Source organism: Catharus ustulatus, chromosome 2, assembly GCF_009819885.2.
Source record: "Catharus ustulatus isolate bCatUst1 chromosome 2, bCatUst1.pri.v2, whole genome shotgun sequence".
In the NCBI taxonomy this organism is placed as follows: domain Eukaryota; kingdom Metazoa; phylum Chordata; class Aves; order Passeriformes; family Turdidae; genus Catharus; species Catharus ustulatus.
Window position 1 is genome coordinate 85,974,433 of NC_046222.1, and position 24,068 is coordinate 85,998,500.

At 36.0% G+C, this 24,068-nt stretch overlaps 2 protein-coding genes across 3 annotated transcripts in view; one reads left to right on the plus strand and one right to left on the minus strand.

The window, feature by feature from the left end:
- TPP2 (tripeptidyl peptidase 2) overlaps positions 1-15,000 on the plus strand; it is a 54,229-nt gene extending 39,229 nt beyond the window's left edge. For both annotated transcript variants that reach the window (XM_033051084.2, XM_033051085.2), the window contains 6 exons: positions 4,304-4,455; positions 4,554-4,650; positions 5,533-5,663; positions 6,911-7,118; positions 13,373-13,492; positions 14,116-15,000. In XM_033051084.2, the coding sequence (XP_032906975.1) occupies positions 4,304-4,455; positions 4,554-4,650; positions 5,533-5,663; positions 6,911-7,118; positions 13,373-13,492; positions 14,116-14,205 (798 nt within the window). In that variant the 3' untranslated portion in view covers positions 14,206-15,000. The remainder of the gene's footprint in view (positions 1-4,303; positions 4,456-4,553; positions 4,651-5,532; positions 5,664-6,910; positions 7,119-13,372; positions 13,493-14,115) is intronic.
- A 373-nt stretch (positions 15,001-15,373) lies between these two features.
- METTL21C (methyltransferase 21C, AARS1 lysine) lies at positions 15,374-23,537 on the minus strand. Its single transcript, XM_042778994.1, has 7 exons — positions 23,392-23,537; positions 23,200-23,284; positions 22,788-22,864; positions 19,350-19,501; positions 17,939-18,081; positions 16,306-16,423; positions 15,374-15,768 (listed from the first exon to the last, which is right to left on the minus strand). The coding sequence occupies exons 1-7, from the start codon at positions 23,535-23,537 to the stop codon at positions 15,374-15,376; spliced, it is 1,116 nt and encodes a 371-aa protein (XP_042634928.1).
- Positions 23,538-24,068: the final 531 nt, after the last annotated feature.

Here is a 24,068-nt window from a genome sequence, read left to right on the forward strand (position 1 = left end):
GGTGGTCACAGCACCAGCCTGACAGAGTTCAAGAAGCATTTGGACAGTACTGTTGGCCATATGGTGTGACTCTTGGGTATAGTGCAGTGCAGGGCCAGGAGTTGGACTTGATGGTCCTTGTGTATTTCAAAGCTTTGTTCTGTTGTAAGAGCTTCATTAGTTAATGCATTTTGCCAAGAATGCAACTCAGAGGCCTTCCTAGTTTAAAAATTTTGATATTTACCCTGCCCTGTCATAGGTTTGCATGCAGTTGTTTTCCTGCACAGAAAACTTGCTTATATATTTCTTTTGTGATTCCGTAACTCCAAAAATATGTGTAGATTTTTCATACTTTTCAAAGACAGGTCCAGACCCTCTTGTAAGATTAGCAGCCCTCTTTGCCACAAGGACATGCTACTGGCTCGTGTTCTATCTGGTGTCCACCAGGATACCAAACTGTTTTCCTACTGGATGGCCCCCAGCATGGATTGTGCCTGGATTTATTATTTTCCAGTTCTTGCACTTCTCTTTTTTGAACTTCATGAGGCTCCTGTTGAGCCCATTTCTGCAGCCTTTTGGTGTCCCTCTGGAGGGCAGCAGACTCCCTGGCATCTCGGCCACTCCTCCCAGTTTGGTGTCACTAGCAAATATGCTGAGGGTTCCCTCTGCCCAAATCATGCAGTAGTTAATGAAGACATTGAACAGGATTCAATCCAGAATTGACCCCTGAGGCTTAGTTACTGACCTCCAGCTGTGTTGTCACTGACCGCCCTCTCTGCCTGGACATTCAGCAGGTTTCAGTCCACCTGACTACATCTCTGTTTTGCATAAAAGCAGTTTATGGTTTTGCCAGGAAATAGCAGCCTAGGTTTCCAAAGATAGTTAGTTCTTTTATACTGTGCAAAAATGTCAAGGGAGTCTCTCCACATAATAAACGGGTGTCTTTGTTTTCATTTGTAACTGTTACCATCTGATTACTTTTTCCCCTTGTCTCCAAGCTTTGTCCAGAACATAGTTAGAATGAAAAAACATATCATTGACTTTTTTGGGTCTGTAAGAATGATTTTTTGTTAGTTTACATAATGCAACTTTTGAACAGTAATATGTAACAATTAGCCAAGGGATGGAAAATTTCTACACCTTTTTCCCTGTTTTGCTATCCTTTCGTCAACTTAAAGCAAGAAATGCATTGTGCAGATATTGATAAATACTAGTGGAAGACTAATAAGTGCCATTGTGAAGTCAAACATAAAAGGGATTACTTCCTTTGAGCATTAAGACACTATCCCTGTTTAACCACGAGGCATTAAAACATAGGATGAAGTGTATGATACAATTTTGTGTAAACCTGCCTGGTAACTTAATTAACTTCCCATTAGATGAGAGTTGCTGTAAAAATAACCAATACTGTACAAATTGTGTGCACCTTAGATTTAAATTCTATATGTATATTCATATGTATGTGCAGATAGGCATTAATATGAAGATACATATTAAATGGAAAATGAGACCTGGGATGTTACCTAGAGGGAGGTTTTTCCCTCTGGTTAGTTTTGCAGTGAATGCTTTGAAGTACAAATAACTATAGTTTTATGTCTTTTACATATAAAATACTAGATGTTAAAACACCAAACAGAAATCTAAATTGACACCTTGAAGCCAAATTAACTGTTAATTAAGCTCTCTTAAGAGGTGACTGTTTTGATGGCACTGTGCTTATGTGTGTAGTTGTAGTTCATTTAAAAATAAACCAAGTAAACAACACTCCATAGAGTACACAGACCAAAGTGCATGTCCAGTGTGCTTTCCAGTTTCCCAATACTGCATTTCTTTTTAGAGGATAAATCTGAAAGTTTCCTTAAAGTAATTTTTTTCCAGTGGATAATATGCTCACTTGTTGTCTTTCTCTGTCTATAGCTCTCTATCTTTTTATAGTTATATATAAAATGAAATTTAGTATACTACTCTAGCCATCAGAGAGAAATTTGAATAAGACAATTGGAGTGCTGAGTTGTGAAGAACTGTCTTTCTTCTCCTTAATCTCTAATGATGAATGTTTTGCCATTAATTGCCATTCTGAGATCTTCCAGTACCTAGGGAGTTGCCATGTGTATAAATGATCTTAGTGTTTGCAGATAAAATAAAAAAACCTTCAGTCCATCTTAGTGCCCTGTAATAGCTAAATGTAATAATAACCTAAACGTTATTTATCCCATGAAATAAGTTTGAGGTCTGTGGATAAGTAAGTAAGCTCTTTTAAGAGAAGGGTGCCTGGGCCTGAAGCTCATTGTTTTCCTTTCAGTGGTCATAGCTTGTAAGGCTTGCAGAACCTTACAAAACATAGGTACTTTGTGAGAGAGTGGGGAGATGACATTTTACTGTTGACGGTTTAGCCACATAGGGTTAGTCTCTCAAAATGCAAGTGTTCATCCACATAAGTGAGATTTTGTTAATCCAGTTATGTTTGGTTTGAAACTTAAACCAGAGTTGTAGAGCCTTCTCATTCAGACAAGGCTTGAGAATGCAGAGATCATGTAGATATAAAACTCAAAAAATATACTGCCAAGTGAAATGAAAATGTACTTTCAAAAAGAAAATCCTCCACTCTTGGAAGAATATGTCTTAGAAAGGCAGATTTCTTTCTTAGAAAAATACTAGTCTCGATAGAGGACGTCTTCTAAAAAATATTGTAAATTAAGATTTTTGTGCTGAACTTGCTTCTTGGACTGCTTAAAATGTTTGGTTTGCTTTGTTGCTTTCTACTCTTCTAGTTACCTTTGAGCCCCACACCATGTTCCTGACCTCTGTATCCTCCTGTGTGTACTTATTTCCATTACCTGTTTTGTTATGCTCTGTCCTAGGTCTTGCTGGAGGCTCATTTAGGTGCACTGACTGGTTTTACACTTCAGACTCACAATACATATGTGCAGGAGAGTTCCTGTGAAAACTACATTTTAATTCAGATTAGTTATCTAAACTAGTTTTCAAAAAAAAGTATTTAAATGTTCATGTTGTGATTCTGTGATTATATATTAAGTAGCTGGAAAAATTGTTTTGAGGGATATTGAAGTCACCTTTTCAGTATTGTAATCCACAGCAAGATGCTGGCCTGTTTGAACTATAAGTTCAAATACATTTTTTTCTGCAGCATGGCTTTTGAATGTTTTAGAAGTGTAGTGTTGAAGTGCATTATTGCAGTTTCTGTCACCATTTTACTTGCTATTAAATAACTTTAACTCCATCTTGTACACAAGAGTTTATTTTACTACACAACATTGACCTCATTATAGGAAGCATTCCCACAAATGTATTCTGGAATAATTGGTAAGAATAACTAAATTGTCACAGTAATCGAGTATGAAACTCAGTATTTTGCACCATGTTGCAACAGAGTAGTGGCATCTAGAGGATTTAAACTTATGTAAAGTAATGGGACATGTGCCCTCACTGTTGAGGGAGGGGCTTGTTTAAAGATTGCAATAAAAATGAAAACAAAGTTAACAAATGGCCTCACCCAGCATTTTGATGTTTTAGAAGCAATGGATGGAATATAATGCCAACTTATTTGTAAAGTTATATGTAAATTGTCAGGAAATGGATGTCAACATTGTCTGAGTGAGGATTTTTATTTTTAAATAGCTGGTTTTCTCATGGTGATGATTGATTAGTGTAGCATGAACTCAAACTACAGTGATATTTCTACCGTTTAAGGTTTAAAAAAATCTTGCTGTTGTGTCTACTTAATTAGAACTGAGATACAAGTGAAATTGGAAATCAGTTGACTGTGGATGTGTCAGTTAATTCAGTATTCACATGGGAAAAGTAGTATCTTGGGAGGAATAAACATATCCTGTGACATGTTTCATGTTTATCCTACTGTGATATTATTTTTTGGAATTCGGCTATCTTTATTCATTTGTTGATTAGCATATTTGTAGGATAGGATCTCTGTCCTTTTTCCCTTATCCTTTTAATGAAGTTATTTGCTTTTTTTATCAACAAACAAACAGAAAACCACCTTCCTTATTCCCTAACAAGTATTATGTAAAATTATGTGACTGTAAAAATGTCAAAGTGGCTAAATTTTAGGCTGTCTTTTCTTATACCTAGTGTGCTGTTTTAATATTTACATCCGGTATTACTTAGAATGAAAACATATAGCAGTTCCTGAATTTTTATTGTCTAATATCTTTCCTCTCAGAACCTTTACTCACTGTATGTGTAGCTCAAAGTAGTTGCTGGCTATTATTTAACCATGTTCATGTGATGTCAAAAAAATGTGTACAGTACCTCTCTGAATATGTCTCTGTTTTCCCACCTCCAGGATGTCCTTACTGTTCATTATCATCTTATACCATCACCATCAAAGAGTAAAAATGGCAGCAAAGAGAAAGAAAAAGAACAGGAAAAAGAAAAAGATGCAAAAGAAGAATTTGCTGAAGCTTTAAGAGACCTAAAAATACAGTGGATGACCAAGTATGTCTGCTGTCATTATTACACAAGCTTGAAGCAGCTTTAAGTTCACAAAAAGACTCAGAATCTGTAGTTTCATGCTATATCTTCCTCTCTTCTAGGCTGGATACCACTGACATGTATAGTGAGTTGAAAGAAGCATTTCCTAATCATCTTCCTCTGTATGTTGCAAGACTTCATCAGCTGGATTCTGAAAAGGTTATTTAACACATCTTAAACTTGATTTGTCTCAATACACCCATGTAGCCTAAACAACTAAGTCTTTCTTTGTGCACATTTGTGTTTGAAGTACTCAGTATTAAAAAGGAGAAATTTCTAAATAAAGTGACAGGTGCCTCACTTGACTGTGACTTACATAATCCCACAGCAGAATAAAAGAAAGTATGCATAACCAAAGTGTGTTTGCCATCATATTATGCCTTGTTCAGTTGAACACATTTTAAGTTTTCTTACTTACTTAGTCTACAGTGGTTTTATTCTGAATGGTGGCTACAGAGACAAATACACATCCTATTCTGTTCCTCTTCTGGACTGGTAATTTGTCCAAACAGCATGACTCAGACAACTGAGGACAGTAAGCCCCTACAGTGACACAGCTAAATCCAGCTTCCATCATCGTCCTCAAAAATGGGAACTATCAACAGAATATTTGCATGTGTTTGTTGTTTTTGTTTTTTTTTTATCTTAAAGACAAACACTTTTGTGGATATGCCACTAACTTGAATATTTTTCTTTTCGTTTGATTCTGATACTGTATCTATTTCTGAATGGAATAACTGCTACATTGTATAAGAATACTGATTTGTACTGAAAGGTGATTTTCTTACTATAAACTTTGCATTTTGCATATTCCAATCTCATATTTCACAGTTTGTTTTCAGTACAATGGACTAAGTATGCAGGAAATCTTGAATACTTTCCAGGGTGTCTTAAGCAAAATTTGAACAAAGTGGAGAAAAGAACACGTTGAATTATCAAATGTTATTTCTGCATAGCTTTGCAATCAACCTAATGTTAGTAGAGTCAACAATGAAGTAGTGTGATTTCATGGTGCTGAACATCTTTATATTCTTCTTTTAGGAACGAATGAAAAGACTTGATGAAATCATTGAAGCTGCAAATACAGTAATCTCTCATATTGATCAAACAGCATTAGCAGTATATTTTGCCATGAAGACTGATCCCAGGCCTGATGCAACTACTATAAAAAAGTACCTACCCAGTAAATAATTTTCCTGCATCCTATATCTGTAGTCTATGTACTTTGTCTCTGCATGTAAGAAATTGAATGACTAACTTTTTTTGGTAACTTGTATTACTCTTTTGTGGCACAGGCAATTTAAAATATGACTTCACAATGGTTGTGTTCTCTTATCTCCAGAATGCGAGGACACTGAAGCTTCCAATTTTTATTTATTCAATAAAATAAACAAAGGTTCTTTCAGGATTTAAATGTATCAGAAAAATGGGGTATTAAGTTGTTGTATCAAGCTTAGTCTAAGCTCAGAGGGACTACTGGAGTATTAGTAGAAGTGTCTGTTTTGAATGCTACTTGCCTTTTCTTTATATTTTGCAACCTTTCCCATCGGTATTTGAAGAAATAATTTACATCAGCCTAAGAAATTACTGCTTGCAAGAGATTTCATTTGTGAAAAGCGTGATGACCATGCTTCAGAGTATTTTTGAGACCCATTGTTCTTCTTTAGTTTTAGATTGTTCCTCTGTATTACCAGTATGTATATCCTTAGGAAGATAGTATTTTGAAGGTGACAGCTTAGTCTGGAGAATAAGTGATGGATTTTGCAGTGTGTAGCATGGTGCTGCTTTAGTAACAGGACAGCAGATCTGAATATTAGGCCCTTAAAATGGGAGATGCGTCTTTATTGATTATATATAAAATATCAGATTTCAGTTGTAAAGCTAGTCCATCTGTTCTAGCTATCCTGAATCCAGATTTGTGTGTAATTCTAGAATTGCTGATATAAAAACAAAGCCTTGACATAATGAACTTAATTCTAAACATTTCTTGGTAACTTGATCCATCAAGTTGTGTATTTTGAATCTAACATCTGAAATTGAACACTGAATTTAATGGTACTTTAAATGGATGCAATTCCTTTGAAGTCAGCAGAATTATATCTGCTTATGTTAAGGTGGATTTGACTCTCTATTTATAATGCCAGGAACTATAAAGCTGTATTTCTAGATGCTGACTTACTTTTAGAATCCTGAATTACCCCTGCCTTAAGTCATCTAAGGAATTTCAGACTTAGAAGACTGATTGAGTATATTTAATGCATAGTGTCTTTAGGTAATCTTTTATGATTAGTTTAATTTATAGTAAATAGCCTTTTGTGTACTAACTACTGTAAGCTTTTTAGCTTAAACTAAGTTAGCACTATTTCTGTTTGTAAGGAAGTATCTTCAAAGTATTCTAAATATTTTTTTTTCTCCCTAGTGAAATGGAAAAACAGAAGAGTACTTTAGTGGATGCACTTTGTCGAAAGGGAAGTGCACTGGCTGACCAACTTCTTCATCTGCAGACCCAAGAAGGGGCTGCTTCCAGTGATGCAGAAGGCAAAGATGAGGATCATGAAAGCTGCTCAGAAGCTCTGACAGAGACATTCTGGGAAACAACAAAATGGACTGATCTTTTTGACAGCAAGGTAAGAGACCAGAGCTGGTTTTTTTTCATTTGCATGTTGGGTTTTCCAATGGTTTCTTCTGGAATTATGCGCTGCCTTTGTGTGCACAGCCTTGTACATTCCTCTCTTCTACTTTTTCATGATGTCCCCCCCTGTACATTGTGCTTCCTTTGACTTTTTTCCACGAAGATTTTGCCAAGCCTGTCAAATCCATGGTAAGCCCATCTCTGTTCAAGTGAATATAGAGGTTAAGGGAAGGGTGTAAGACATTATCAGATTTCCACACAAGAGCTGCTTCTTTTATTGAATTGCTTCTTTCTGTACTTTCTAGGCATTATTTTCGATTAACCTCTGCATTCTTGTCGCTGTACACACAAGTGTGCAGCATCCCTACCCTATTCAGTCCTGCATGCTGTAACCTCTTTCACACTACGGACAAGGGAAGTTTTGTGTTTTGCTGTCAGTAATGTCTGTAAAGGTAAACGAAGAAACCTTGGAAATAATTACACTTACATGTTTACTAGCACAGACTTCCCTGACATTTCAAAGTTCCTGATCCTGAGAGCTGAATTTTTTTTCTCCTTCATTCAAGACAGCAATTCCAGAAGGGAAAAAAAATTCATTGTAGGCGATTAGTTATGTAACTTTTAATTTAGAGAGATCATAACTTTCTATTTTTAACTTTTGAGCTATTGATCCTAATTAGTTGCTGAACTTAACTGTCACATATGGCTGTGTTTTAGTGGAAGATGGAGTGACCAGAGTATTTGTTGATAATTATGTAAATTTACCAAGGCACTTCAAATAGTTGCAAAAGAAAAACTTTTAACAGTAGAGAAAAAAAATAAATAAATAATATAACTTCCTTAACAGTAGGTAGACTTCCTGTAAGAACTTGTGCTTTGGTTGGAGGCCTGCTCAAGAAGGTTGATGGTGCTTAACCTCCTCACTTTAATGTATATGTCCTTGTACACATACATCCTTTCAGCATATCTCCTCTAATCATTACCTGATGATAATATCATGTGGTAGCAGATTTTGTGCTTCAGTCATATTGTTTGGCATATTCTTTTCTTGCTGTCTCTTTGTAAATGCAATACTTTGTTCCAGCATAGTAACCCCTGATTTACTTCTGTCTCTTTGGTTTTTTTTAAAGTCAATAGGAATAATTTCAGTGGAGGAAGGCCAATACAGACATTTTGTTGAGAGTTTCACTCTTTGGCTTTTATTTCAAGGCAGATAGCATAGTTGAGCTGTGTGCTCTGGGCCTGGAATAAGTAACTGATTTGAGTTTGGATTAGGAATTGAACCTCTCTCTTTGACTGTCTAAACCATGGATTTGTCAAAGTGCATATTCAGGTTTTGCTCTGAAAATTGATTCCTCTATATTGTTGAATTGGTACTAAAAGATAAAAACTTCTTTAGATTCTTTTAGCATTTTATAATTAAAATTTAAACTTACTGTCATGAGACCTACAGAACTACTTGCAAAAACAACAGTTCAGTAGGTAAAACAAAAACCTTGCACACAAGCAAAACAAACCAAGGAATTCATCCACCACTTCCTATGGACTGGCAGGTGTTCAGCCATCTCCAGGAAAGCCAGGCTCCATCATATGCAGCCATGATTTGGGAAGACAAACATCATCACTCCAAACTTCCCCCCTTGCTCTTACCTAGCTTTATATGCTGAGTATGGTATCGTATGGTTTGGGATATCCCTTTAGTCACTTGGGACAACTGTCCTGCCTGTATCTGCTCCCAGCTCCTTGTGCACCTCCAACCTTCTCACTGGTGGAGTGGGATGAGAAACAGAAAAAGTCTGTACTCTGCAAGCACTGCTCAGCAACAGCTAAAACATTTTTGAGCTGTCAACACTGTTCACAGCACAAATCAAAACCACAGCCTATACCAGCTGCTGTGAAGAAAATTAGTTAGCCCATCATAAACCAGTGCAGATTGAAAGTGGAGCAGTCGGGTCAGATAGGGATAGACCTCGTGTGGATGTTCTTCAAAGGAGTGGTGTCAAGAGACAGCCAGCTTATTCTGAAACAGTGTGTTGGAGATGAAAATGTGGAGCTCTTCTTTTACGTAGACATGACTGTGTGATCCTGGCACTCAAAATATGGAACATCTGGGTGAGAAAGGATGGAAATCAGGCGTTTAAATACTGCGCTGACAATTCAGTTGTATGTGTGTAAATATATATACATATGACTTTAGAAGCATTGCTCTAAGTGTGTTTAGTTCTAAGTTTCCTGTAAAGTTCTTGTAGCTGTCAGTAATTAAAAGGCTAAGTTAAGTTTTTGAAAGCCAAGAGAGACCACATTTTCTTTTAGGTTGTTTCTAAAGCAGAATCAGGAGCATAATCACTTTTCTGTGTGTTTCTTCTCACCTTCTGTAAATAAAGTGCTGTCCCTTGTTTCATCTCTCCTCTGCAGATGTAGCAGCTGCACACCACAGGGCATTTGGTAGTTCCCTTGAACTGTTTGTCATTGAAGTAACCTGCTTGTTTTGCCATATTGTAGCAAGTATGTAGGGAAGCAATTTTAATTTTGATAGTAAGGGCAATTTTTCATATTTTCAGCTATTGTGCATTTTAAACTAAACATGAAAAATATTTGTTCCCTGTGTACACAAAAGGATTTCAAATAAACTCCAACTAAGATGGCTTTGTCTTAATGCAGCAAGTATTTGATTGATTATACTAATATGTTTAAGATAGCACTTCAGTTCTTTTTCCTAGAACATGGCTTTAAATTTTGTAGGCCACAATCCTGTTTTAAACACAACTGCTACAGGAAAGTAGTAGGATATTGTGTGTTTGTTTTTGGGAATGACCAATCTAGAACATAATGCCCCTCAACCTTTATTATTAGCCATGGGGGAAAAGCAAAAGTCACACTTAAAAATAAGTTTAAAAACAAGTAAATGTACCTTTCCATCTTATCTTTTAAGCGTCTTTAGCCTGGATTGGTTTTCCTGATATTGTTTGCATTGTCAGATGCAGCTGTCTCTTCCAGCTGATTTTATTCAGTCACTGCCAAAAAAGTGTTGCTGGATATTTGATTCCCTTAACTCCCCTTACTTCCTTAAAAATTAGTAATTTTTTTTTATTAATGTAGTTTTTATTTGTAATAAGGCAGTTAATAGAGCAGTGAAAAATCAACAAATGTAGCTAAGAAAGCCTAGTTTATTACTATAAATATATATGAACCTGAAAAAGCTCATATGTTGGGAATTGTAAACATCACAACTTCAGTGTTCTTACAAATAGCTGCAGTATGTTACCTAGAGATTGTATTGTTTAACCTAGTATTTTAACTATTTCTAAATGTAGGGATATTTTAATTAGCTCTTCAAATGATTAATTAATTGATTATACAAGTCTGTTTCCATAGGTAATGATATTAGCATACTAGAAAATTTTCATTAGATATTTTAGTATTGGTGGATTCAAACACACTTTATTAAAGAGGGTTTTCTAGATTTTAAATACTTCAGCCCCACAAATGTCTTTGGCGAGATCATTTCAGCATTTTACTGTCCTATATATGCATCTTTATAGCCAGTGACAAGTTAGGCAGCTAGTTAGGATTTGGGCATCCAAACACTTAATGGGTCTGGCTCCTAGCATACCTACTCTTCCAGGCCATTAGCTTGGGGAATAAAGTATCTAACAGTGATTTTTTCTCCCCAGTACCCTACAAGTATACATTGCCTTTTCTCAGTATCCTTTTATTGCTCTTTGTACAATTTCTGGCCCATATTGCTTGTTACGTAAAAGCTGACCTTCTTTATATTTATTACATAATTTATCATTTTGTTACATAGTTATGAAATAATATCAAATACTTCGAAATCACAAATATTCTTTCATCTAACAATTTGGTTTTGGATACTACAAATAAGTTTGTTTGATGGTTTTATACATTCAGATAGCAACTGTTTTCTCTGTTATATCTTAATAGCACTCCAGTTTACATTTTCCTTATGCACATCAGAGAATCATAACTTACTTCTGTGATCTTATAAAGCTTGCAGTATTTTATCTGTAAGACTTAATTTGGCCAATATGTGTACAAGTTATAAAGTACTATTTCTTACCTAACATCTTTTCTTTGTAAACAGATTCTGATTTTAAAGCAACTCATGCATTGTTCTAAACTGTTCATAACTTCTAAAGTGCTAATGAATTTTTAGTAGTTTTGCTGAGCATGTATACAGTTGATTGGGATTTTTTTCCAAACATTAAGACAGAAATTATTGTCTTATGTCAAGAGCTCGTGGAGCATTGTTTTGAACCTTTTGGTTCAGGAGAGAACCTTTCCCTCATTTAGAAATACCCAACCTTTTATTTGGCTGGAGCGAGGGTATTTCGTAAAATGCTTTGTTTTCTTGCCACAAAAACTCTAGGAAGCCCTGTTACGAAAGAAATGCTGTCAAGTGGCTTTCCTCCTGCCTTTATCACTGATGTTCAATAACCATTCAAAACTTACAGGGTCAGGTAAGAGCTTTCTTCATAGAGCAGTGACATTATTTCTGGTTAGCCTCCAAAATGTTGTATTTGCTGAGAGCTCCAATGCATTTTTCATTTGAATTTTTTGTTTGGTTTTTTTGTTTTTTGGTTTTTTTTGTTTTGTGGTTCTATCATCTTTTACAGAAGAGAATTTTCTTTTTTAATTTTAGTTTAGCCAACTAAGTCTGCTAATGGATCCACTGAGCAGTTATTCAGAAATGTTTGCTAATGTGTTTTGCTTTAGGAAAATATCCAAAATAATTGGATTGAGAATGCAGCATGCAGAATATTTTTCCAATAGTAATATTTGGAAAATTGTGTATGTGAACAGTGCTGTATGCTCATTGTTGCATATATGTGTGTGTTGTAAGCTACAACAGCTTAAGTGAATATTTCAACGCAGTAAAATAAATATTTGAAGAGAGAAGACTGAGCAACTCTTGAGTACTTTGGCATAGTATCTTGAAGCTTAAAAATTGCACCTTGACTTGCTTGATAATTAAGTTCATTTATTTTTTATATTTTAACTATTTATTGATCCTGCAAAGACTTGTGCATGTGATTAACATTAAGTGAAAGTGTTGAGGCTGCTAAAACTAGACAAGTTCTTCACTCCTTGCAAGATTCAGATCTCTGGTTCCTTAATGTTTATATTTTTGAGAAATATTTAATTTCTTCTTCTGTAATGTAAAATGTATTTCTGAACTTCCTTGAAGGGTTTTTGTTAGCTTTTCTTAATAGGATATTTTAAGTGGGAAATCTTCAACCTTTATTGTAGAGTCAGAGCAAAGGAAAAATGTTGTAATGAATGAGGGGAAATGAATAGCAAGCTCTAATAAAAGATTTCATAAATACTGCTAACAACAGACACATATTCATATTCACCATAGTCACCAACTTTACTGCTATGTCACTTTTCATTAAAAAATATCTTGTTTACTATGAGTGTTCCAAAGGGAATATATGAAAGTGTCTTGATTGCTCTAATTCTTTGTGCTGCAGCTGGTGAAATGGTTTGAACCGTCCTGTAACACCCTGAACGCAGTCAGTGTTCAGGTATTAGGAACTTGATTTATTTTAAATTAGGTCTTAGGTAGACACATTCATTTGCTCATAGAACTACTGCATTGGTAAGGACTGTAAACTGACTTTTCAGAAGTATTATCAGGAAGGAACTTTTTTATAATCTCTTCTTAAAAAGTTACCAATAGTGAGAAGCTTACCTTAAACCTGAGGCTTGTGTTAATGCTTACCTGTCTTCATTGCTTGCTTATAATTATGTACATTCCTCTGTCTTTGTCTGTATACATCATTCACTGTGTACATTCATACTTCTTTCTGGAGTAAGTTTGTGATTACATAGGAATTAAAATTCTCAATTTGGTTTTTTGTTTCTCTGGGTCAAAAATATACCTGTCTGGTTGGGGATTCTTGAATAATCTTCTTAATATGCCATACAGTTGCCTATAGAGAATGAAAATCCAAAGAAGCTAGAAATGTGACAAAAAATTAAAATCGTGACATATGTGTTACATAAGTTCTAAAGTCAAATATGTTTGTGAAGTCAGAAATAGTCTCTAGGAAGTTCATGTTTATGACTACAGATGTGAATCATCTGCTATACTGTAGCTATCTCATGTAAATGTTTTACTTTGAGTTGCTTCTGCTGCCAGAACATAATTTGATATTATTTGTTAAGCCTTGTAGGATATTAAAATACCTAATTTGCTTTGTTTTTTTTTAATTTGCATTGTAGGTTTTGACTTTTGCCTATAAGCACGCATTGGTTAATAAAATGTATGGAAGAGGTCTCAAGTTTGCCACAAAACTTGCAGAAGAAAAGCCAACAAAGGACAACTTAAAAAACTGCATTCAGGTAAGGAGTGTTCAGTCAAGTAATGGGGCTGCATTCATGTGCATAAGCTTTCAGAAGTAAGATACAAGTTTCCTGGAATTTTTTGTACTTTTCTCACTTTAGAAAGCACTAAATCTAACATTTTAACTTATGCAGGTTTTGTAAATGAGCCTTCATTTTAAAGAGTGATTTTTTTCCCTTTCTTTTCTAGAATAACTTATTTGTGAGTAACTGCTGTTTTTAGCAGATTTAGTTTTTGGAACTTGCTTTGGGGCATAAAGGAAGTAGAGACAACTTAGTCAAAGATATCTGCTTAAAAATCTGCTTATGTTGCTGTTTAACCACTGTTATTTTTTACTATTACTAATCATAAATACTGCTCATAGAATTTAATGGAGAATTAATGGGAATTCCTAAGATTAAATTCATGTGCATTACGTTGAAAAAATGTGGATCATACAGAATGGGGAGGAGGGGTCCCCCTTTCAGGACTGAGGAGTTCAAAGCTTACCAGATCTCCAATCTGTTGTCATTCTGATAATAGATATGTACAGTAAAATGTTGATATCAGTGCAGTGTTTGTTTAGATTTAGATGTTAAAAAGAGTAAGACTCATTTTTTTAACATGTGCTTTTTTTCTTCAGCTAATGAAGCTGCTTGGATGGAATCATTGTGCAACTTTCACTGCAAATTGGCTTCCTGTCATGTATCCACCTGATTATTGTGTATTCTAGAGAATCAACAATTGTAAAATGAAAATGATTTTATATGGGACAGGATAGGAAAAGAGAAGTTTGACTTTTTATTCGAACGCATGTTTTCATTACTGAATGCTGATTATTAAATTGTGTGTATTTATCAGTAAAGGCACCTGGGTATGGCTTAATACCTGTTAACCAAACTCCTGTCATCAGGGAGTTTCCTTATTGTGCATCCCATTGCTGGCAATGGATGTGCCAGAACTGCCAACATCAAGGATTTGAAATTAGTTTGGAAAGAATTACTGCATGCATGTTATGTTCTGAATTGTTACTTTTAACTGCAAACCTGTAAAAGTTCTGTATTTTTTATGGTACACTGAATTTTAACATGTTTGATCTTAATTTCAATTGTATGAAGGCCTTAAAGCTACTTCAAGAGTAGCTGAAATCTTACTTAAGAAATGAAAATAATGGACACCTGTATTGTTTGCAAGAGTTTACATTTAATGTTTTTAAGAAAAATTCAACCTCTCGAACTGTTACAATGGTTCTCAGAATTGCTGATGCATAGGTACTCTTGTAAATTTTCAAAACTCTTCATTTTGCAGTGATTTCAGGCAAACTCAGAAATCCTGGTGAAGCTGAGTATCAGGATAGGCTGATACATGTATAAAAGTGCCAGACAGTTACATCTTGATTAGATATTGTAAAGCTATACATAGATGTTTATTAATGTTAAAAACACAGCAGAATAAATGTCCAAAGTTGATGATCAAAAAAACACCATGTTCACTCTGATACTTTAAAAGACTTTTATAATTAATAAAAGTACTGAAGCTAAAAATTGTATTGGTTTCTGGATGAGTACCTAAATAAAACTTGCTGAAAGAAAGCAGCTTACAAACAACAAGGTTCAGTGCAGGCCGGAAGATCAATGCTTTTTGTTAAAACAAATGTTCTTACTAACATTGTTCCTTCAGTGGAGGGGAATTGGTCAGTTTGAACAGGTCATACATATATCAACCAGAGACAAACTGCTACATCTTTTGCCTTGCTGTTTTTTTTATATTTGCAATGCAAAACTTAGATGCAGCTGCAACTGTACCACCATAAATGCACAGAAGGTGCAACATAATCTTGGAAAGCATTCCAATCTGTGAGGTGCTGCCACTAAATCAAGATCAGTAATAGTTTTCTCTTTTTAATTCTTTCTTACTGTGGCTTTAAGCAGCTTGACATTTGATTCTGGAAATTCTGCTAGAACGGTTGTGTTAAATATATTGCAAACTTTTTCTAAAAATTCATAGTCTGTACTGAACCTGAATTTATTTGCCCATAGTAATACTGTTCCTGGTTTACAAAAGTGCACCATTGTTGCTAGCAGGGGGTCCAGAGCTCCATGATGGTACACAACATCAGTTGCCAGTATGAAATCATAATGGTAAGTTGATACAGGAAAGTCTTCATTGAGGCCTTCTCCCCATACCAGTTTTCTCACTTCAGGTTTGTGCATATTCAAGTTCTGTGTATTTCTTGAAATATTGTATGAGAGATTTTCAAGAACTTCAGGCAAATCAGTAGCTGTAACATAAGCTCCTGAAGAAAACATGAGTTTGTTTAAATTCACAGAATCACCAAGGTTGGAAGAGACCTTAAAGATCATCTGTCCAACCATGAGCCCAGCACTACCATAATCACCCTTACACCCTATCCCCAGGTCCCCCATCCAGACGCCTCTTGGATGAGAGACAATGACTCCACCACCTCCCTGGTCAACTTATTCCAAGGGTGCCTAACCACCCTTTCCATAAAATAAAAATTTTCACTAATATCAAATCTGAACTCCCCTGGCACAACTTAGGGCTATTTCCTTTCATCCTTTCACTTGAGACAGGGCAAAGTTCACAGACAAGTAGTGGAACGTGTATGAAGCTTTATCTACATAACTGGTCCAGTCTCCCCCTCCCCAATAACTAGAGTAGTTAACAAAACAGTATTTTACAATAACTTTCATTTAAAAACAAAAACAGTGACAGAGTTTACTTCAACTGTTGTTTCATTGCCTTAAAGTGACAATGGCAGAGCTAGATCATCATTCACTAGAAATCCAAAAGGAAATAGAGATTTACCAACCTAAGATACAGGCCACAATGGAAAGCAAGCCTGTTCCAGCACCAATTTCCAAAACTTTTTTGTCTTTGAGGTTGAATTGTTCTTGATTTGATTCCAGATATTGAGATAAAGCCAGTGCCTAAAATGGTTAACACATATCCATAAGACAGTAACAGCTAAGTTGCACAAAAATTCATTAGATGTTTTTATACAAGGATGTTGGGCTTTTTTTAGTATAATGAGAAACACTAAAGAGTGTAACAAAAATGTAAGATGGGAAGAATTGTGATGTATCCTGGTTTTTTATATAAAAGAAAGAAAAGCAATTTATTTTTAGTTTTAAGTTTATAACTCTACATGAATCCTCTGACAGCTCAAGACAGAATCACAGAATAAGCTGAGTTGGAAGGGATCCACAAGTATAGGCAGTTTTAAGATGTGAACCATACAGTCAGAACAGCAGAATTTAACAATATATAGGAAGTAATATTCTGGTTTGTTATCATAAATGTTATGCTATACTACCACTATCATAAAATAAATATAGACTTCAGAGATTTTTGAAAAAGCTTTTTTTTGTTTCAATTTTTTTAGCAAAGAAAATACTAAAAATTGGTTCTTTACAAACTCAACATTTGTTTATTGATAACAGTATAACCTTTGGAAAAAACAAAACAGCACTGTATGAAAATATTATCAGGCCTTTGTAAAGATTTTGTCAGTTAGAATATAAGTGGGCTGTTTATTAACAACATAAACTGATGCCAAAGAAACCGTCTTCCCCTTTTTGCTTCTCTTCTTTAGAATTGTTTTACTGTTTTAACTCTTGTGCTTTTCATAATGCAACTGTCTACCTGCTCTGGGAAAGCTGACAGCTAATGAATCACCAGTCCAATTTGTGCAACCTCTCAATTTTCTTGGAGAGTTTTTCCATCTGCATTCTGACACTTGATTAATGTGCTAATTGATGATCTGACATTTCAAAATAAGATACTGTTTCACCCACCCATATGCTCTCTGTCTATTGTTTTGAAATTGTCTGCCATTTTCTTGTGAGCTTTTTAAATAAATGTGGATCTGAAAAATTTTGAAATCCTAATTTTGTTGTCTTTATCAGTTGACCCTCTCTTCCTTCAAAGGCAGTTTTCTTAGTCTGTGTAAAATTCTGTTTTTAAGAGTAGGAGAAGTAGAGACTGAAGAACAGCTTACCAGTATGATTTTCCATACTGTTAAGAAACTGTTCCAACCTTTTCTTTACAAGAAACATATTTAATCATTATAACATCCTTTACTTATTCAATCTCTCGCAATTTTCTTTTTCAGCCTCCTTTTTGTACTGCTGATTATTTACTTCCCAGCAGTGACTGATTGGAAGCATGGAGGAAGCTGAATGTTTCTTCCTGAGTTCCCTTACTGAATTTTTTTTTTTCAATCCCTACATCCAATGTAAAAATGCTTTGGTGCCATAGTCCTTTTGGCATGAACTGGCAAATTACCCTAAGGCAGAGCTTTCTGCTGAAGGACTTCATTCTGCCTAGGAAAACTTCAATTGTCAGAAGTGTCATCTAAGAAAGCTTTCTTAACATTTGTGTGCTGCTGTCCTGGTTTGCTCTTGTGTCATGTGAGCTTTCTGCATGTGGTCTTGTGTACTTACCCCTGGCCATACCACAGCTCCAAAGTGTTCTATGGACTCCTGAATGACAATCTGGTGGCCAACGTATGTATAGTGCTCCTTATCAAAGTAGTGTGAAACTCTAGGAACCCAGTTCTGCAGTATTTTAAGAGTTACTGGTGAGCCTGTGAGAGAAAAGTTGAAATCTCATGGGTTTATGTGCAACTTGTTAAAGGGTAAAAAGTATTTTACAGAAACAGTATGGGGGTACATAGACTAGAAAAGTTCTCAGGACATTGGTCTTGAATCGTAGAACTGTAGAAGTTGGGAAGGATCTGGAAGATCATCAAATCCAACCATTAACCAACCCAGCACTATATTCATCACTTAAGCATGTCCCCAAATGCCACATCTGCACATATTTTGAACACTGTGGATGGTGATTCTACCACTTCCCTGAGCAGTGTGTTCCAGTGTCTGACCACCCCTTCAGTGAAGACTAGTTGCTGTCCAAAACCAGACAGTCTCAGTGGCCAGGGAGTGAAAGGAACAGTGGTCATTCCCTGCCATTCCAGGTATTTACATTTAGAGATAGAAATGAGCCTTCTAGGAAAAGCTACCAATTCAAATATAAAACTCTGCTAATAACAGCTAGAAGACTTTCAGCACCAAGTTAGCTTCTATTTTGGTGTTTGTGCTGTACATTTCATTTGTAAAGCCAGCAACTCTAAACAGCGAGCTGCTTTTTACATAAGGATTTAGGATTTACATCCTACATTGAAGAAAACCTAACTCTTCCTAGTGGTTGTTTTTTAAGCATCCTTCCACAGAAGGAAGGTTGTAAGATGCTTTTTATGTTGGCATACACAATGTAGTTCAGCAAGTCAGTGCTGAGTTGACCTAGGGTGTCTCATCATAGCAAGGAGGCTCGTGGGTGAGGTTTTTCAGATCTGTGCTGAGGCTGTTGCAGCTGATCTCACTGAAAACAAAGACACTGTTCTGAATTACTGAACTTCTATTGCAAGGGTGTGCATAGAATTAACTGCAGGGGAAAACTTCGCTCTGGCTTGCAGGGATTTTAACCACTGCCTGCCTGGAATCCTTAGTAGCTGTTGGAGCAGTTTAGCCTGTTGAAACACCATGGTGTTCAACAGTGCCAGTCCGATCAATGCATATTATAACCTTACCTCTTTTGTAAGGCACTGTAATTGAGAAATAATTCTTAGATGTCTAAGTAAAATCGAGACCTTTTTAAATGTATTTCTTAATTATGGAGATAGAGGGGTATTTTTTGTAATTTGATCTGATAATATATGCAAAGGGGAAATTATGGGGAAAATTGGATATCAAAGAAAAAGTTACATGATGACATCTACTACTTGAAGACTGACAAAAATCAAAGTATGATATGCTAGCATGCCATAGCAATTGCAGTATTGAAATTGGATTAAACCTGTGTCAGACTCTGTGTGCTCAGAGCTGCAAGTGCAGTTTTCAGAGTCATACTGCTCTTCACAGGTTTCTTCTTCCTCAGATTGGCAGTCCATTTTTCTTTGAATTTTGTTGGGGAATGGTGGCTGCTGTGCAGAGATCATGGCAAAAGAGCTGAAACAGAAAGGGAAAAATAATGTTATAAAATCTTGCAGGCACTCTTTTAAAATGAGATATGACTGGAAAAAAGACAGTGAGTAGTAATTTAGGTGGCTTTTGGTGGTTTTTTGGGGTTTTTTTCAGTGATGGATTGAAGGAACTGGATGAGATGTGACATCCCCACTCCACTGGGTGGTACAAGCTGTTTCTGGGAGTGTAGTAGTGCTGTCAGAATTTTTATGCTCTCATTTATAATTTTTATTGTTGTGTTTATTTTATCATTTATGCAGATGCTTAGCATTATGTCACTGGATTGATACCACTAGTCAGTATGAAAACTGAGTTACTCGTATAAGTTGAAGCAATAGCTAAGAAAGATAACTGTCTTTTAATATCTGTGAGTTTTTATATGTGTAATTTACTATTTTCAAAAAACTTGGAGCTTACTGTTCCAGAGATAAAACTGTTTCATTTGCTGCAGTCAGTGCTCTTGATTTTGTCTCCTTGCATAGAGTTTCTTCTCTTCCCTGTCTTTTCCTACAGAGCAGCTAACTCAATTACACTGAAATGCAGTGAACTGCAGAATATGCAGATGGCAGTCAGGAAATCATTGCAGTAACAAGATTGAATCCGTAAGGCTTTTTGGATAACTCTCTCTGTGAATCCCCAGTGTACAGGACAGCACTCAGTCTTAGAAGAACCTAATTGATACCAACTGACATCAATAAAAGCAGGAACAGGACTTGACATAGATTTGCTTGGAGAGATGTATATCAGTGAAATTCTTTGCTTAACTAGAGTTTTCTTCAGGGAAGCACCTATGTATATGCATATATATGTGTGTGTTGAAATTAGAGATAGAGATAGAGATAGAGATAGATTAGATATAGATATATAACAGACACATCTATATGTAAAGAGTAAAAGGTTCATAATTCATGCTCTGGCCAGAGGCTGTACAAGTCTACCTTTCCCACATAACATGATGCCTGGAGTAAGCTGTGTTTTTATCCATGATAAAAACATTTATCCATTCTGCTCATTTTTGAGAGCATATTTGCTCTCTCCAACCACAGGCACTGCAGACAAAATGTTGTATCATTTGGGTTGCACCATACTACAGGAGGTTGTTTTAGATATTCTCACTGGAAGGGGTAAATCTTTGGCAGTGGCCAGGATGTTTAGCAACACCTGCAGGTAGTTTTTTAAGGAGCAGTGTGACTGCTGACTTATGTGAATGATTTGATTTGCACATGATATTGACACCATTGCAATTCTACTGAAACCTTATTCCTTATTGCTGTTCTGTTTATTCAGAAAACTTTTGGTTGAAGACACAGGCTTCTGAACATTTTATGTTGAAATCTGCAGAGCACTACATTCTCATATTTGGGGGTTTTAAGGTGAGTATTTGTTTCAGTGGGGTTTTTTATAAGGCTCTTGTAGTATGATTTGTGCTATTTGCGTGAGAAAGCAAATCCAGAAACTAAAAAGCAAGAGGAAAACTTTACCTTGCCCAGTATTCTACCATGTATAAAACCAGAAGGCTTGTTTAATGAGCAAACTGTTAATTTGTCAGTTTGGGTGGAAAGTGTATTCTTTTCCTTGCTTAAACCAAGTCCTTACTACAGCAGGCCAAAATTTCAGCTCGCTGTGGGTGGCAGTGAACTCCAAAAAACAGCTTGGAAACATACTTAATAAATACAAATTTGTTGATCAGCTATTAAGTACCTGCAGCAAATAAAATTGTATCTCTGATCCTGATATATATGTATACCCTATTATCACTCATTCAGATTGAGCTCTGACTCGATGAGAAATGTTACATTTTCAAATTAAAAATCGTTATGCTTTTCCTCACTTTGTCTTTTGAGTCTTACTAGTTATGGGAGTGCTTAAATATTTATAAAGAAACTGTGCTGGTTTTAGTAAATCCATTAAAATTGTCAGGGAGCCTAAAATCCCCACCAGTGGTTACCCTGCTGCAAGTGTGGTCATTAACTCCGTAAGATGCCTGAGCTCCTAGGTGGTGATTTGAGGGTATAAACACTATGCACTCTGTTTGAATGTTACCTGACACACTGGGCTCTGGTTTTTGGCTGGAGCTTCCTGATGCTATAATAATATCTTGCAAAGGTGTAGATTTTGCTAAAGAGAAAGGGGTTTATAAGTATGTTTATATGTATATATATATATGCATGTTCATTCTACTGCCACAATTATTCAGTGATGTATTTCATAGGAGTTAAAAGTAATTCTTTTTTTAGCTGGAAACTACAGGAAAGTTTTAGTCTTATAAATTCAAGAATTCAAGTATATCAGTGTCTTGGCCTTAATGATGCACAGTTTTATTTATCATTTTAAATGACAAACTGTTCCTGAAAGTTACAGGCACAAGTTAATATTGAGAAGCAGTTTGCAAATAGGTGGTGTTTGCATTATTGCATTCTGTGTCTGCAATATGTTCAAGTTGCTGCTGTGCTTCTAGAATTACAAAAAATAACATTTCTCACTGTTCTGAATTTTTTTCTGATCCATATTTTACTAAAATATTATATATCTCTAAAAGAATTTTGGTTTGATAATGTTAAAAGCAAAATCTGTTTCCTTAGAAAATGTTGACTCTTTCTGAATGTTTGCAGCCAGGTTTTTTTCCAAATTAGTCTTGTTGGGAAATAATTATCTAAATCCTTTCAGAGTTTTTAAACCAGTATTGACTTCATTAATAGTCTTAAGCTGTTGTGAACAAACCAATATTACAATATTACATTAAATTAACTAAGTAACACTTAGGGGCAAATTGTAAGATGATGATAAACCTTAAGGTAATAGTTTATCCCCTATAAGAATAAATTTTGTGTGTCTTACACTGCTGAAATCCATTACTCAAAAAGAGCTTTTAGTATCCAGTTATGCATCCAAAAAAGAGTAGGTTAGTGAGCAGTGCTGTGTCACTAGGTCTTCAGCTGTAAACACAACTCTGCTGAAATGTGTCATCTCAGCACAGAGTTGCTCAGTGAAGTCTGTGTAGCTGAAATACTTGGGCAAAAGCCAATTTCATTTGCTCACATGGAAAATGCAGTTGCAGTCTGTTCTTTGCAAGATCGGGCTTAAGCACACTTGTACCATACATTAACATCTGTTTCCTAGAGCTCATGCAATTTTCTCATGTTACCACACACTAAATTTTAATAAAAAAAACCACCAACAATACAAATGCTAGGAAATAAAGGAAATGTCAGTGTTAGGAACATCACTCTAGTAAATCTACGTGATATTTGAATCTACGAGGTAAACGCACCCAAACACCACAAGCCAGCAGTGACCGTCACTCCACACGAAACAGGGAGCTGGATTCTGCTGGATCACAGAGCTGACCTGAAATACAAGAATTCAGACAAAGATATTTTTGTTGTTAGTTAGCAGGGAACACAAAGGCACTTCAGACGAGGTTAGCTGGGCAGCTGTGTGGGTACCTGATGCGACAGAGGGCGTGGGAAGTTTCCTGTGGGTGGATGCACGCTCCAGAGGTTTTTTATACAGGCGTGCACCTGAAAAGAATAACTTTCCCCTCCAGCCAGTCGGATTGCAGGTTATTTAGAGTAACATTACCAGGCAGTGCTCAAAGAACTTACCATGTTACACTCAAGTCTTTCACATGTGCAGTGCAAAATCCAAACTCTCTTAGACTTTGAAGTCCCAAGCATACAAACCTTTTTCGGCTCCTCCAGACTCTTGTTCCGTTTTAGCAGACGATGCAGTTTTGCAGCTCCCCGTGTTCGCCTTACGTCAGCGGAGCTGAACCAGGCAAGCAACTCAGTGTGGGCAAACTAGCGCATAAATAATGAGTGTGGCAACTTGGCAGCAGCCCAAGCTCAAGGAAAAGTTCATGAAGCTCCCACTACCAGGAAAAGGTCAGGTCTTCCTTGCCCTGCTGAGCGTCTGGCTGGGGAAGCTCTGGGTACACTCCCTGCCCTGAGTCACAGACAGTACGGGCAAGTGCCAGTCCTAAGGAAAAAAGAACTTCCTCATCATCTTCAGTGCAGGTCATAACCACAGGAAATATTGTATCCACTGAAAAAGGATGAAAAACAAATCATGAAAATCCCACTTTATTCAGAAGATCTTCGAGCTGATTATTTTAAAACATCTATGAAGGATGTCATAGATATTGAAGATGAGCCAGATGTGTATTCCTTACACAAATCAAGAATTGGAGAGGTTTATATGCATTTATTCCTTTGCTGCCCTTCTGCCCTCCCTCCTTCTTTGCAAAGATTCTGCCAAAAGAAATTCAATCCCATTAGAGGACAGAAAAATTCAAAAACCACTTCAAAAGTCATAAACTAGAAAATAACCCCTGGCTAATTAATGAATGGATGAAGGCTGGTGAAGAAAATGGAGAAGGCAGAGGAAATGTGGATTTTTAACTCAATTAATAGGCATTTTCGTTTTGGGGTGAAAAGCTTTTGAATGTAATGCTGTCCTGAAGAGTGGCAAAGTTAAAAAAATGAACCTTTTGTGTCACAGCAGCTGTTCCATGTGCAGGCTGCTGCATGTCTCTAGGAATCACATCAAGGAT